Source organism: Oncorhynchus clarkii, chromosome 23 (assembly GCF_045791955.1).
Source record: "Oncorhynchus clarkii lewisi isolate Uvic-CL-2024 chromosome 23, UVic_Ocla_1.0, whole genome shotgun sequence".
Lineage (NCBI taxonomy): Eukaryota > Metazoa > Chordata > Actinopteri > Salmoniformes > Salmonidae > Oncorhynchus > Oncorhynchus clarkii.
In genome coordinates, this window is record NC_092169.1 from 25,092,472 (window position 1) to 25,109,093 (window position 16,622).

A 16,622-nucleotide genomic window follows, 5' to 3' on the forward strand; every position below is an offset into this window, starting at 1 on the left:
CGAGAAATGTGTGTTCTCCAAACAAGCCGTCTCTTTCCTGGGGTATCGCATTTCCACATCTGGGGTGGTGATGGAGTGTGACCGCATTGCGGCCGTGCGTAATTGGCCGACTCCGACCACGGTAAAGGAGGTGCAGCGGTTTTTAGTGTTTGCCAATTACTACCGGAGGTTTTTCCGGGGTTTTGGGCAGGTGGCTGCTCCCATTACCTCACTGCTGAAGGGGGAGCCTGTGTGTTTGCGGTGGACGGCGGAGGCGGACAGAGCTATTGGTCGCCTGAAGGCGTTGTTTACCGATGCTCCCGTATTGGCGCATCCGGACCCCTCATTGGCATTCATAGTGGAGGTGGATGCGTCCGAGGCTGGTGTTGGAGCCGTGCTACTAGCACGCCCCCGAAGCTTCGCCCCTGCACTTTATTTTCGAGGAAGCTCAGTCCGGCGGAGTGAAACTATGATGTAGGGGACCGGGAGTTGCTGGCTGTGGTAAAATCTCTGAAGGTGTGGAGACATTGGCTTGAGGGGACGAAACCCTCTTTTCTCATCTGGACTGACCACCGTAATCTGGAGTACATCCGGGGGCAAGGAGGGCGATGTTTTTCATCAGATTTCGTTTCACCATCTCTTACAGACCAGGTTCCCGTAACGCTAAGGCCGACGCACTGTCCCGTCTCTATGATACCGAGGAGCAGTCCATCATCCCACCCCCATACTTCCGGCCTCTTGTCTGGTGGCTCCGGTGGCTTGGGAGGTGGATGCGGACCTCGAGTGGGCGTCCCGGTTAGAACCTCCTCCACCACAGTGTCCAGCTGGTCGGAGGTACGTCCCACTTGGTGTTCGTGATAGATTGATCAGGTGGGCCCACAAGCTACCCTCCTCTGGTCATCCGGGGATCGATAGGACGGTGTGGGCTCTTAGGGGGACGTACTGGTGCCCCACCTTGGCTAAGAATGTGAGGGTTTATGTTTCTTCCTGTTCGGTGTGCGCCTAGTGTAAGGCTCCTAGACACCTGCCTAGAGGGAAGTTAGAGCCCCTCCCCATTCCACAGCGGCCTTGGTCACACCTGTCTGTGGACTTCCTTACCGATCTTCCTCCGTCACATGGGAACACCACGATCTTGGTTGTTGTGGATCGGTTGTCTAAGTCCTGCCGTCTCCTCCCTTTGCCAGGTCTCACTATGGCCCTACAGACTGCGGAGGCCCTGTTTACACACGTCTTTCCCGGCACTACGGGGTGCCTGAGGACATAGTTTCTGATTGGGGTCCCCAGTTCACTTCCCGGGTTTGGAGGGCATTCATGGAGCGTCTGGGGGTCTCGATCAGCCTGACCTCTGGTTTTCACCCAGAGAGTAATTGGCAGGTGGAGAGAGTGAACAAGGATGTGGGCATGTTTCTGCGGTCGTATTGCCAGGACCGGCCTGGAGAGTGGGCGAGGTTCATCCCATGGGCAGAGGTGGCTTAGAATTCACTTCGCCACTCCTCCACGGACATGTCGCCGTTTCAGTGCGTGTTGGGCCATCGGCCGGTCCTGGTCCCATGGCATCAGAGTCAGACCGAGGCTCCTGCGGTGGAGGATTGGGTGCAGTGCTCAAAGGAGACCTGGAGAGCTGTCCAGGAAGCCCTGAAACGGGCCGGTGGGCGACAGAAGGTGAGTGCTGACTGCCACTGTAGTGAGGCACCCGTGTTTGCTCCGGGGGACAGGGTCTGGCTCTCGACCCGAAACCTGCCCCTCCACCTGCCCTGCCGGCAGCTGGGCCTGCGGTTTGTGGGGCCATTTAAAGTCCTGAGGAGAATAAACGAGGTGTGTTATAGGTTACAGCACTCCCCTTACTATCATATTAACCCCTCGTTTCATGTGTCTCTCCTCAGGCCGGTGGTAGCTGGTCCACTGCTGGACATTGAAGTGCAGGAGGTCCCTCTGCCCCCCCCCCCCGGACATTGAGGGGGGTCCGGCGTACACTGTACTTTCCATCCTGGACTCTAGATGTCGGGTGGGTGGTCTGCAGTACCTCGTGGATTGGGAGGGGTACGGTCCGGAGGAGAAGTGCTGGTGGGGGACATCTTGGACCCATCTCTGCTGGGTGAGTTCCACCGCCTCCATACTGATCGCCCTGCGCCTCACCCTCCGGGTCGTTCTCGAGGCCGGCATCGGCACGCTGCGGGAGCCGCCCATCAGGGGGGGGGGGGGGGGGGGGGCTACTGTCACGACTTCCACCGAAGGTGGCTCCTCTCCCTGTTCGGGCAGCGCTCGGCGGTCATCGTTGCCGGTCTACTAGCTGCCACCGATGCTTTTTCATTTTCATTTGGTTATGTCTGTCTTGTGTTTCACCTGTGTTCTATTTGGGTAATGAGGGGGCGTATTTAAATCTCGACATATCCTCTGGGTTTTGTGCGGGAGTGTTTCGTTTCCTGTCATTTAGTTTTGGGTTGCGTTTTTTGGGGTTCTGTTGAACAGGTGTTTTTTTCCTGGACGGTGTCTGGGTGGTTTGAGGCTACTGTTGTAGTCCTGTTTTTTCCTGTTCTTTGGACTTGTTTATTAAATGTCCTTTGTTAGGGAAGATTCAGAATTTGTTGGTAACATATGTAAGATGTTTTATATTCATCAAATATGTGTAAGTTAATTCTCATCAGAATGGTATTTTTCTGTAATTCTGTGGTGAGGTTGCGTCTGTTCTATGTCAAAACTAAGTTGCCTGGGCCGCTGAGAGGGGAGAGGTCAAAGTGTCATCATGTGTAAACATATCTTTCACTCTCTACCTTTCCCATAGTGGGGAAAGGAAGGGTGGCAGTGTCTGGAATCATTCTATGCTCCCTCTTATGTTGTTTCTATCTTAACCTATAGCCTCACCCTCCTCTCCGTGAGTTTGTCCAGGAGGTTGTATTTTGAGTGGGTTGTATCTAAATGACAATTTGATATATGCCTGTTGATTTGGAGGATTGGTTTATGGTTTGGGAAAGGAGACAAAGCTGAACGATGAGTTATGTCTATGCTGTCTGACTATGTGTGTCTTTGCTATTAAAGGAACTCAGTTGCATTGTAAGGGGGCTCTCAGAGGATTCACTGGGAGACACTGAATCAATCTGAGAGTCACAGGGTTGTGATAGAGCTTATATAATTAAAGATGGACTTTTATAACTAACTCTGACTTGTGTGTGTGGTTTGCTCCCATGATTTGGTAAATAGAGGAAATTTCCACGACATTTGGCGACGAGGAGGGGATGTGAATCTTCACTCGGTGACCGTTCCTACGATCTAGGTAAATAAATCGTGCACGAGGGATCCCCTAAACTTGGGATCTCAGGGAGAACCACACTTCGGGAAACGGAGCAGATGGACCAACCTTTGATCTAAGAGGAAGCGAGCCGAGTGGATACCACATCTCGAACTGAGTTTTTTTTAAGAAAAAGGTGAGCGAACCACACACAGATTTGAAGTTGAGTTTTTTTTATTATGCCTGTTACGTATACTCTGAGCGTGAATTCCTTTGTAAGGAAGGCACCTTGGCGGCGTAAGCAGGGCCGAGTCAGAGGAGAGTAATCTGGGGGTTTTGTGGACTCAAAAGATACTCTGCGCTGTCCGGTTGCCAGTGACCAAGAGCCCTCCTGACACTGAATTGATCACAGTGGGGATTTGGTGAGGTCTGTCGGGGTGAGGGGCCAGGGGGTCTGTGTGTTCTAGGTGAAACACAGCACTTGGTGAAGCCCTATTGGAAGAAGGACCTCATTCTGTGCGTCTGTGTGATTTGTCTAAGTGACCCTCAGATGTGGTGAATTCCAATTATTTTAAATGTGCTAGCCAGGTATGCCCTAGGGTTACTCTGTGTGAGTCGGACCGTTCTGTGTGAGCGGGGTAGGGTTACTCTGTGTGAGTCGGACCGTTCTGTGTGAGCGGGGTAGGGTTTACTCTGTGTGGGCAAACCTTTTGATGTTCTGTGTGGACGTCAGAAAAGTTCTATGTGAAAAATCTGAGCAATCCTGTGTGGATGATCCTGAAAGTTCTGTGTGAGTAACTAAGATTTCTTAAGTTTTATATGGATTCTGTGAATTATTTGAAATTATGATAAATGGTATGTGTGTATAAAGTAATGCTGAAAATGATTAGATACAATTTAAACCACCCATTCGTAGACGTACGTAGGTTTTGAGTTGATATCTTAAATGGATAATTTGATAAAGATTAAGTTTTTAAGCAATATTACAATAATCTACAAAATCTGGGAAATTGAGCTCTAGAAACTGATTAGAGTGTGTCCACTTTTGGTTATCTTACCCTACGATGTAACTAAAGAACGCATATTGGAGTATCTCCGTCTGGGGGAAACATTTGAAATTTAACTGCCTTTAAGGTCTGAACATGTTATCATTTTTCTTCCCAGTATGAGAGAAGTTGCGGGATTTATTGAATAAACTGTTTTCCATAAAGTTAAAGAGAATTCGAGGGATGCTCGATGTAATTTATAATGTTGTACAAAGCCTAAGGTTTTCCATCAAGCTAATTATCATTGCGTGATTAAAGTGATGTAGTAAAGTAATTGAAATACGTTGCATAAGTAAACATAATCTACTTTTACTGTTTCCTAGTCATTAGTGTCGATTTTATTCTTTGATTGCTAATATATTCATTTGGAATTTGAGAATCATAGCTGGAATTTCAGAATCATAGCTGGAGTAACGTTTGTACTATTAAAATTGGGGTATCATTCTTCTGGGAATTACCGATAGTGACGTGTTTTGATTTTACTTTGTAGATGGGGTTTATATCCGGAGAGTTTTGTTTATTGGCAATAGCATTAGTGGTTCAGTGGTAGAATTCTCGCCTGCAACGCGGGAGGCCCGAGTTCCATTCCCAGTCACCGCGCTGGCTGAATTCAGACTTTTTGACTGTAAATAATCTATTTGTATGTTTTGCCTGGAAAGTTATGGTCGCTGGTGTTTGTATAAGAGATACATTTAACGTTTTCAATAGATTGTTTAGGTTAAATTGATAGGATAATTCAATTTAAAATAATAACGAAGCGAATTCTGATGCAAGACGATGTCTGTTCACTAAATTATCTGCTGGAATAATGTATTGAGAATTGGGTCGTATTTAAATTACTGTATCAATAGAGAAGACAGTTACCTAAGTTAAAGACACTCTGAATGATAGCGGGGAGAGAATGGCGATAGGAAAGTGGTTACGGAAATGTTTTTCATTCTTATAGATTGACTGACGCATGTTATAATTTTTGCGCTGTGTGTGTTATTTTTAAAGAAATATGATACATTTCATAAGTGTGGAGAGCAAAGAGAAGAGGAAGTTATAAAGTTGGGGTTTTAATCTTACGATAGAGGTAAGGAAAAACGTTGAAATGAGAGGGGTTATATTTTTGCCCAACTGGGGGAAAAAGAAATAGGAAAGTTGAGTTGAAAGTATGTAAGAGAGTGAGTTGTTATGTTGGCTGCTCATTGTCAGGGAAAGTTGCTGGAGGCAGGTAGATTGTTGTAGAATAACGTACATTTGCGTTATTAGTTTGAATATACAATAACCTTACTCTAATTGTTTTAACCGTTGTTCAGGTACATTTTTGTCTGTATTTCTAGCAGCTGATTCGCTAGGTGGGCATCATAGATTTGTGGCGTTTATATTTACTGTATTAGGCTATGAGAATTGGGAGACTGGATGTCTGAATCATAAAACATCGTAAGGATAGCTTCTGATTGTTATTGATTCTTGGTTTGATTGTTTAAGTAACACCAGTAAATTTGAGCAGGAAAGTTCATGTACTCTAAGGTTATGGTATGTTTCCATTATGTGGAACAATGTAAGGTCATTAAAGGTGATTGCTGGATTGAATAGTACGCCAACCTGTTGACAGAAGACTGAATGGGTATGAATGTTGAAAAGCAAGATTGGGCCAAAAACTAGTAAACTAGTATGTTAAGTGGGGGAGTATCATAGATTTTAATTATAGTGTTGTTATAGTAGTTATATAGTGTAGTCAAAACAATTTCATATGTTTTGGTAAATTAGCTAGGTTGAATTTGGTATTTGAGTTCCTTTATTATTTGCTGTTTAAAAGAAAGGTTGGAATCAAGTATGATGCCTTGGCACTTAAAATCAGATACCACCAGGAGCTTTTTACATCAGTACTTGTTTTTTGAGGAACATGCAGACTGTGTTTTATTTTATTGAGATGTAAACATGAGTCTCTGAGCAATTTTGTCATCTGAATCATTATAGTAGTGAGTTTTTGTGTAGTTTGTTATTTGCATGAATTTATCACTGTATCATCTGCATACATTGGGAACTTCAGACCCTGTACAGACTAAAGGAAGATCATTAATGGATGTGCTGAACAGTATTGACCTTTGTGGATATCAGTGGGGGAAAAAAATACGTTTATTTTTATTTTACGATGATGAGACAGCACCGACTTTTGAAGGATTTTAGATTTGTTTAAAAAAAATCAGAATTGTTTTTTTTACTAAATTTATATCAACAGATTGAAATTATTAGGGTTGCTGATTAAAAGTTTTTTTTAGGAGTTGATTTAACGTATCATGCATATACATTGATTTGATTAAAACGTATGATTAATGATTTGAGGTACAGTGGAATTATCATTAGGTTTGGTTTATAGTTCACGTTTGAGTTTCTGAATCAATGTAGTGTAAATGAATACTAAGTGTTTTTGTGTTTTTCTTCGGGAAAATTGATATTTCACTGTCTCTCTGGAATGTGTCCAGGGAATGTACTCTTGGGGAGAGTGAGTGAAATTGGGGCCATAAACTACCACATTGAAGGGGCCACTCACCACATTGGGATTGTAATGAGTTTTTATTTTCTGACTTTTCATTACACACGCAAATTCTTTTGATAAAGGAATGTTCTGGGAACATGGAATTATGAAAATGTTTGGAACTAGTTGATTATTGTTTGCAAATTGTTTCATATAGTGCAAAACACTGCTTTGGACGGTTTTGTATGACCTATGACCTTCTGATGACTTTCCGTTGTGGCTTGATCACCCGCATTGGAAAGCCATTTGGAAAATAAATGTATGGTCATTTGTAATACTGCTTTCAAAATAATTTGTGTAATTGGTAAATATGTTTCTTAATCCATATTTGTAATTTGGACCAGTGTGAAGAGGGCATTGCTTTTAACTAAGGGTATGCTGCTTTAAGTCTATTTTCCTATGACCATAGGGGTTAAATAATTTTTCTTTGTGGAGTGTTTTTATTTTTATTTTTTCTTCAGTTTAGTGATTTTAATTTGATTAGGTTAGCTGACATTTTGTTTTACATTACTCTCATACGGAGAGATGTGTGTAAAACATGGGGGAGGATTCAGTTTTTTGAGGGTTTGAATTGAAGTTATGCAACTTAAGTGATATGTGAATGAGTGTATTGTATTGTTGAGTGTATTGTATTGTTGTGTTTGTTTTGTTCTATTCCCGAGGGGTATAGGTCTAATTTCTTGATCCTGGGCTCTACGATGGAGTTGACAGTGAGATGGGGAGTATAAACCAATTTGAAAGAATAGTTTCAATAGAATGTTTTGATATTCTCTGTGAAATATGTTTAGATATGTGTATTAAGAATAATTGGTAAAAGTAATTATTTATCATGTAGTTTAATGAACTGAACTGAACTAAAATGTTGTTCTGATCTGTTCTTTCGAGGTGATCATGAAGGGTGACATCAGACGGTATCTTAATGCATGGAAGAGATAATTTGGACCGAATGGTGTGTGTACCTCAAAACCCCCTCTAACTGGCTGAAGAAGAGAGACAAAGGCATTGAAGGAGGCTTTCCTAACCACTTCTACCGAGAGAAAAGAACCAAGCCAGAAATTGGTGTACAGTATCAGATCTAAGCTATCAACTGCTTTTCTTTCATGGTTCTCTCATACTGTGAGAATCCACTTGGAGTGATCATGGAGAAAGATCTGTTCTAACATTTTCTTATGATGCTGGTATGTTGGTTGACGAATGGACAAGACATGAGTGGTAAAGATGAGACATTGAAATTGGGACATTATCAAGGGCCGTCCACTTTGAACTGTAAAGCTATTTGAAGAAAAACGAAGATGCCAGAAGATGCCGTGCCTGAGAGGGGGGGGTTTAATCTAACTGTGCCATTAAAATTGTTTATACTTTTGTGGTATCAGATTGATTGAAGAGGTCTACACCATGTAAATTGTAGTAATTTAGATTAAGAATGCATTGAGATACTGATCTGTATTAAAATCATGATTAAAAAAGTTAATAGTAGAATTATGGGATAATTATACTGTATGTAAATCTGCTAATATTGATGTGTGTTAAATTGAGGTTTTTACTTTGAGTGATAAGACAAATTTGAATCACTGAGGAGTGATATTCTAAATATTGGTTTGCTAAATAGTTGGGTTGTTACTTATGATTTGTAATATGAATGATTTCAATGACCTATTCTCTATTCCTGAGTATATTGAGTACTTAGAGGGATGTCTGTCCTATATGTTGTGAGGAGGCCTGTGTTTAGACACTGGTTCTCATGTAATTTACAGAGCATAAATATGTTTTTATTTTCCTCAAATGGATTATTCTGTGTTATTAAACATGTGCAAGGTTGTCTTGTAGAATAAAGGTTGTAATCTTAGTTTCAGAAGGGAGAAAGTTTACATATAAGCTAAGGTATTTGACATTGAGGGGATTTGAATTTTAAAATATTGAGTATGTTACTATTCTGATTCTTCAAAAGGGACTGAGTCCCTTGAGAGGGGAATGTTAGGGAAGATTCAGAATTTGTTGGTAACATATGTAAGATGTTTTATATTCATCAAATATGTGTAAGTTAATTCTCATCAGAATGGTATTTTTCTGTAATTCTGTGGTGAGGTTGCGTCTGTTCTATGTCAAAACTAAGTTGCCTGGGCCGCTGAGAGGGGAGAGGTCAAAGTGTCATCATGTGTAAACATATCTTTCACTCTCTACCTTTCCCATAGTGGGGAAAGGAAGGGTGGCAGTGTCTGGAATCATTCTATGCTCCCTCTTATGTTGTTTCTATCTTAACCTATAGCCTCACCCTCCTCTCCGTGAGTTTGTCCAGGAGGTTGTATTTTGAGTGGGTTGTATCTAAATGACAATTTGATATATGCCTGTTGATTTGGAGGATTGGTTTATGGTTTGGGAAAGGAGACAAAGCTGAACGATGAGTTATGTCTATGCTGTCTGACTATGTGTGTCTTTGCTATTAAAGGAACTCAGTTGCATTGTAAGGGGGCTCTCAGAGGATTCACTGGGAGACACTGAATCAATCTGAGAGTCACAGGGTTGTGATAGAGCTTATATAATTAAAGATGGACTTTTATAACTAACTCTGACTTGTGTGTGTGGTTTGCTCCCATGATTTGGTAAATAGAGGAAATTTCCACGACACCTTTTCAAAACTTGCTCAAAACTCTCCTGCACCTGACTCAACACCCACATCTCCTTTGGGAGATATCTGACACTCTGTGAGGAGGAATGGGCCAAAATTCACCCAACTTGTTGTGGGAAGCTTGTGGAAGGCTACCCGAAACGTTTGACTGAATTAAATAATTTAAAAGCATTGCTACCAAATACTAATTGTGTATGTAAACTTCTGACCCACTGGTAATGTGATGAAAGGAATAAAATCTGAAATAAATAATTCTCTCTACAATTTTCTGACATTTCACATTCTTAAAATAAAGTGGTGATCCTAACTGACCTAAAACAGGGAATTGTTATTACGATTAAATATCAGGAATTGTGAAAAACTGAGTTTAAATGTATTTGACTAAGGTGTATGTAAACTTCCAACTTCAACTGTATATGTACATATTCTTATTCATCCCTTTACATGTGTGTATTTGTGTGTATAAGGTAGTTGTTGTGAATTCGTTAGACTACTTCTTAGATTTTACTGCATAGTCGGAACTAGAAGCACAAGCATTTCGCTACACTCGCATTAACATCTGCTAACCATGTGTATGTGATCAATAACATTTGATTTGATTTGAGTTGCTGTGGCATGACCTCAAGAGCAGTTCACCAGACATCCCAAGAATAGTGCTGAACTGAAACAGTTTTGTAAAGATGAATGGTCCAATATTCCTCCTGACCGTTGTGCAGGTCTGATCCGCAACTATAGAAAACGTTTGGTTGAGGTTATTGCTGCCAAAGAATGGTCAACCAGTTATTTAATCCAAGGTTTCACATACTTTTCCCACCCAGGACTGTGAATGTTTACACGGTGTGTTCAGTAAAGACATGAAAAATGTATACTTTTTTGTGTGTTATTAGTTTAAGCAGACTGTGTTTGTCTATTGTTGTGACCTAGATTTTTTTGACCAATGTATGTAGAAAACCAGGTAATTCCAAAGGGATCACATACTTTTTCTTGACACTGTATTTATATATACAGGAGCATAACTTTCACTGGGGATGGGGGGACATGTCCCCTTCACATTCTGAAATTGCATTTTTGTCCCCCCCAGTTTTATCATTAGAATGTGATATAAAATGAGGCAACGTTGTGCTTTAGGACCATACCGACTCCTCCGAGTGGTCGGTTAGGCTGTTTGGAGTGAGGGATACAAACTGAACTGTTCACTTCACCGTTTTAACTGTTGACATTTGGCTCCCTATGAGTGTATAGGATATATAGTGGGTTGTGAGAATAGACTTTCTTTGTTACATGTGACTACATTTAGGATCTAATAGTACAGATATTTGTGGGACTATGTGCAACAGTGAAATTATATACAAATGAGTGAGAGAGACACAGAAAGAGAGAGACACAGAGAAAGAGAGGTACATGGAGAGAGAGACAGAGAAATGTGGGAGGGAAGGAAGTGATGAATGGAGGAAGGGAATGAGAGGAAGGGAGGAGCAGAGGGATTGACCAGGGACCCCATCTAGTAGGCACACTCATTCACTCAGTTACTCTCTCCTCTCCCAGTCTGGGACGTCTAGGACTGCTGTGTCTGTAGCTTTCTAACAGGTTAGTCCACTTTACTCTTATTTTAGGTTGGTTTTATTTAATGACTTTTTATTAACCTTATTGCAGTGCTTTTGGTTTTGATTTATAATATGAATTGTAATTGAAGTATATTAGTCTAGGTCATTTTTGTAAAGTTTACATGTTGGCTCTTGGCTGATTATCTCAGATGGTTCAACATGAGTGGTTGCTTCATTCTAGATTAGTTAGGCAAGGATTAAAACATGTGATATGATGAACATCAACCATGTCTGTGACTCAACCTTTTTAAATGAAGATTTAACATAGTCCAGGTATCATTTAGGCTATGCCTATGAAGCCACATTGATTTATACATGCAAATACCCACCCAACAAAATGGAATCCAGGAGTAGGATTTATCTGGGTCTGTGAAACTGACATCATTGATGTTGGATGTTACAGGTGTTTAATTAAAATGTGGAATTGTTATGCCATACTCACCAATTCCTGATAATGGTTGCTTTCTGATTCAAATCACTTTCTGGGGTATTTACATGTAATTACAGTAAGAAAGTGAAATTATTGTAATGTCTTCTGTGCATCTCAATGTAAAATGTGATCTAAGTGTATACTCGTGTTTCAGTGCACACAGTGAATGTCTATTTAGTAAGGTTATAGTGTTGTGCAATGCTAGGTATGACATTTATATAACATGCATGTCTGTCTGATTGTCTGTGTCTGTCTGGGGTGAAATTGGTTTCAGTAGCCCCAAGGTGATATTTTGTACATATGGGAGGTTAGATTTTGAGTACTGAAATACTTATAGACTAATTATACCTCTACGTTTGTGTGAAATGAAATTATAGTTCTGTGGTTGAACAGAATGTTGGAAATGTAGTGTTGGAAATGTAATAGTTTATTCATATTCTGCCCATATTAGACTGGTTTCTATCAAGTCATCTTCCTCTTCATTCATCTATAAACTCTGTCCAGATGATGTCAGTATTGGCCTATTTGAGGATAGCCATGGCTTTCTCTCTCTTCTCGTTAACAATTCCATGCTGGCTGAGCCCAGATAGGGCCTCTTATTTTTCAAGTGACTATCAGTGCAGCATTATGGAGCTAAATATCTAATTGGAAATAATCACCTCTGAATACAATACTATTGAACACTATAAAATCCAATCGAGTAATACAATTGTTATTACTTACAGTCAATAACCCAACATTCAAAACTAAATTATGTTGATGACTCTGACCCTTTCTCTCTCTCTCTCTCTCTCTTTCTCCCCTCCTCCCCCAGGCGCCTCTCCATACTCAGACATGATGCCTCGCATCTTCCTCACCTGCTTGAGTTCTTTGCTCCTCCTCTTCCTCTCCCCCCCAACGCATTCCGAACCCCGCCGACCGTCGTCATCATCACCACGCAGCAGGACCGCACGCGCTCAGGCTCCCGTGGGCAAGGTGCGCCTTGCGGGAAACCATGCCCAGGGACATAACGAGGGTCGTGTAGAGGTGCTGCACAACAACACGTGGGGGACGGTGTGTGATGATGAAGTGGACATCAAACTGGCCAATGTCGTCTGCCGGGAGCTGGGCTTCCAGACCGGCATGACATGGGCGCACAGTGCCAAATATGGAGAGGGTGATGGTAAATGTTCCAGAACAGGTGTTGCATTTTGCAACGATCAAATGTAATCTTTATTTCTATAACATAATACAGATAATATACTCTTTACAATTGAAAGGTAAATTAAACAAACACAGTCACCTGTTGATTTCCAATCTTTTCCATCTGTCAAATGACAATGCATAGGCCTATCTTTCTGTAAATAGTGCATCTGCTTTCTAACTTAAATAACTTTCTTCAAACCCTCCATTTCCTAAACACCTGGCACTTGACTTTTACTGCCGGGCCTGATTTACCATATTGCATTGGCTGCACATTTAGTAATTTCAAAACAGCAGTAGCCTATCCCAGGCTGCAACCTGGTCTCATAGCATTTTGTATTATTCTGTACATAAATCAAATACACTCTATTTAGTATGATATGTTACACATTGCAAAACATACTATACATAACGGATTTGCGAAAACGTAGCTAACTATAGCTAGCTGGCTAATGTTAGCTGGGCTAGTGGTTAGGGATTAGTGTTAAGTTTAGTTTAGGAGTTAGGATAAAGGGTTAGGGGAAGGGTTATCTAAAAGGGTTAAGGTTGGGGAAAGGGTTTGCTAAAAGGGTTAAGGTTAAAGAGTTAGGGTTAGCTAACATGCAAGTAGATGAAAAGTAGCTAAAGAGTAATGTTGTAGAAAAGTTGCTAAAATGCTAAAGTTGTCCACAATGAGATTCGAACTCGCAGCCTTTGGGTTGCTAGACATTCGTGTTATACGCCAACCAATCTACTTCGACCAACCACCCTATTTTCAGTTTTGCCATAAGTAATCATCATTCTTATGTAACAATACCCAGGTAACATATCCTACTAATTTCAGTGTCCCGGGTTTACTATGTTACATCTAGTCTATGAGACCAGGCTGCATGATAGGGTGGTGGTGCTAGACAGCCTAGCCTAGCTGCTGCTCTGTCGGTTCACTCGCTCTTCCATTTTAATTGGAATTTAAAGGGGGCAATAAAGAATGTCCATAAACCAAGGCAAGTGTAGCACGTCGCTGGCAGGGCAAGGCTGTCATTACTGTAAAACAAATGCTCCTCTCAGGCCGTATATCGCCAGGCTGCCAGGCAGTGGCTGTAATAAGCAGTGCAGTGAAGTCCTATAAGTTATCGTTGTATCTTTATGACGCTGGCGAACTCGGCTCAGTCACTGCAGGGTTATTTTGATTATATTAATTGGTGGTATTTACTGTGTTTACTCAAAAAATATATATATACTGTATCAGTGAATGAGGGAAAGAGGGAATGGATAGATGATTCAGTTAGTCATTTAAATTCATCCATCCACGGATCCATCCATCCATCCATCTACCCACCCAACCACTCATAAATCCATCCATCCATCCACCCACCCACCCACCCAGCCATTTATCCCTCCCTGCCTCCTTACTTCTATCAATGACAAATTGATGTCCATATCCGATAATAACCTTGTTTCCGCCGTCCCCAGGTCCTATCTGGATGGACAATGTGCGTTGTGACGGCACAGAGAAGACTCTGAAAGACTGTAAACATAACGGCTGGGGCGTCAATGACTGTAAGCACTCTGAGGACCTTGGCGTGGTCTGCAGTCCGGAGAGACGACTGGACCAGGTCACAGGTTCGCGTAATGGTCAGTCGGTTGCCCTGCGTCCGGATGTCAGTCCCTCGCCCCAGTGGCAGAGCATTCTGGCCAGCCGCAGTAACCCCCGACAGGCCCATCAGGGAAACGGACACCTCCCGGAGAGCCCCAGGCTGAGACAGCACCTCTACAACCCGGTAGGTAGCATTAGACCTTATACTCTCTATCCCTGCTACCCCTAGCAGTAAAGTAGGTACTGTAGACTAAAACAGCATACAACTTGGTAAGCAGCTACAGTGGGCACCACCAACTCCATTATAAATGTTTTACCTTTATTTAACTAGGCAAGTCAGTTAAGAACAAATTCTTATTTTACAATGACAGCCTATAGGGGAACAGTGGGTTAACTGCCATGTTCAGGGGCAGAACTACAGAAAGATGACTTTGTCAGCTCGAGGATTTGATCCAGTAACCTTTCTGTTACTGGCCCAATGCTCTAACCACTAGGCTACTTGTTGCCACTCCATAACTTCGGCACTTGCTGATCAACCACCGATACTGCCAATGCCAATAGTCAATCAATCTCTTTACTGTCACAGTTGATAAATTCATTGTGTAGGTCAACTGAATTTGAAAGTGTCCTTGATCAAACTATTCTACAGGCTTGAGAAATCCCCTCCCCCTTCTCTCTCAGTATTCCAGCAAGGTGCGCATTCAGGAGGTGCGTCTGCGACCCATCCTGATGCACACTAAGAAGCGGGCCCTGATCACTGAGGGTGTGGTGCAAGTGAAGCATGCTGGGAGATGGAGGCAGGTGTGTGACCTGGGCTGGAACCTCAACAGCAGCAAAGTGGTGTGTGGAATGCTGGGGTTCCCTGAGGCAGAACTACACAACGAAAGAACATACAAGTAAGTCAACCCCTCCATTTTGCCCACAGACCTGCAAATAGTTGGAAAGGGTAGATTTCAGACAGGGCTACGATTTGTTTCCTGATGTACTCATGTCCTCATTTCTATGGTGTTCATATTAAGAAGTCCCTCAGTTATCAGGCATAACTTTCTCAGTTGTTAGTCAAAGTGTCCTAGATTGCCAGTTCTCAGATAAAGGATTTTTTTTTTTTAAATACGTGATGGACTTTTCTTGTCTAACATCTTCAGGAGTTCCTAATATGGATGCCTTACAGTTGTTAAGTACTGCGCTATTGGCGCTGACTCCTGGACTGTGACAGCATTGACATTAATCCTATTGTGAAATGATACAAAAACGTAAATTGAATAAACGTATAGAGAAGAGAATGTAAAAACAGAGACATCAATTTGAATACTCATTTAAGTCACTGGTGTTCAGACTGGAGTGTAAAGGCTATTGTCTGCCTTATCTCCCTCCTCCAGCCTCCCCTCTCTCTTTTCTCTTTTTCTCATTCTCTCTCCCTTCTTTCCCTCCTCCAAGGCACCCTGCCCAGAATAAGGACAGGGAAGATGATAAAGATAACTTGTCTCCCTCTTTCTCCCTCTCTATCTCTCTCCCCCTCTTTCTACCTCATCTCTCTCTCTCTCCCTTTCTCCCTCTCGCCGTCTCTCTGCTCTTTCTCTCTCTACCTCATCCCCCTCTTCCTTGCTCTCTTTCCCACCCCTCCCTCTCCCACCTCTCTCTCTTCCCATCCTCTCTCTCTGATGTCATCTCCCTTTCCCTGCCCTCTCAGCCCAGACAAACAGCTCCACTCAAACTTATAGATCCCAGTGATGAGCTCTAATATCTATACTGATTGTTATTTAACTGGCCCATCAATACAGAGGCATATAGGGAACTGGAGAGAGACAGGGCTTTTTGTGGAGGGACTGGTGGTATTGGCAGATCACTCACAGGGAGTTTAACTCAACCATTCATCTCCTCACCTTTACCTGCTGTTCCCTCTGAGGACACTGCTCATGTTCTGCCAGCCCAGGCATATTATAGAGAGCAGTGTGTGTGTGTGTGTGTGTGTGTGTGTGTGTGTGTGTGTGTGTGTGTGTGTGTGTGTGTGTGTGTGTGTGTGTGTGTGTGTGTGTGTGTGTGTGTGTGTGTGTGTGTGTGTGTGAGAGAGAGAGAGACTTAGTATGTGTAGGTGTGTATGTGTGTGTGGGTTAGGGTCCTTGGGATGTTCCTACCCCATTGAAGTTTACATTTAAAATGATTAAAGTAAGGGTTAAGGTTAGGGTTAGGTAAGGATTATGGTTATGGTTAAGGTTAGGGTTAAGGTTAGGGACATCCCAAGGATTCCGGATAGAACTAACATTTCTCAGTCACTCAACTGCATATCCTCTGACCCTGTGGAAAACAGTGGTTTCAGGATGGTTTGATTCATAAACGAGGGAGGACCACACATTAGCATGACTATTTCTGTCCCATTATGAAGGAAAGTCCTCTGTCCAGACCTACTTGGACATCCTACTGTAATTATT

General features: G+C 42.3%; 1 protein-coding gene across 1 annotated transcript in view; it reads left to right on the forward strand.

The window, feature by feature from the left end:
• The first annotated feature begins 10,917 nt into the window (after positions 1 to 10,917).
• LOC139381348 (lysyl oxidase-like 4) overlaps positions 10,918 to 16,622 on the forward strand; it is a 67,167-nt gene continuing 61,462 nt past the window's right edge. The window contains exons 1-4 of the mRNA XM_071124805.1: positions 10,918 to 10,988; positions 12,250 to 12,597; positions 14,070 to 14,377; positions 14,875 to 15,089. Of these exons, the coding sequence (XP_070980906.1) occupies positions 12,270 to 12,597; positions 14,070 to 14,377; positions 14,875 to 15,089 (851 nt within the window). The 5' untranslated portion in view covers positions 10,918 to 10,988; positions 12,250 to 12,269. The remainder of the gene's footprint in view (positions 10,989 to 12,249; positions 12,598 to 14,069; positions 14,378 to 14,874; positions 15,090 to 16,622) is intronic.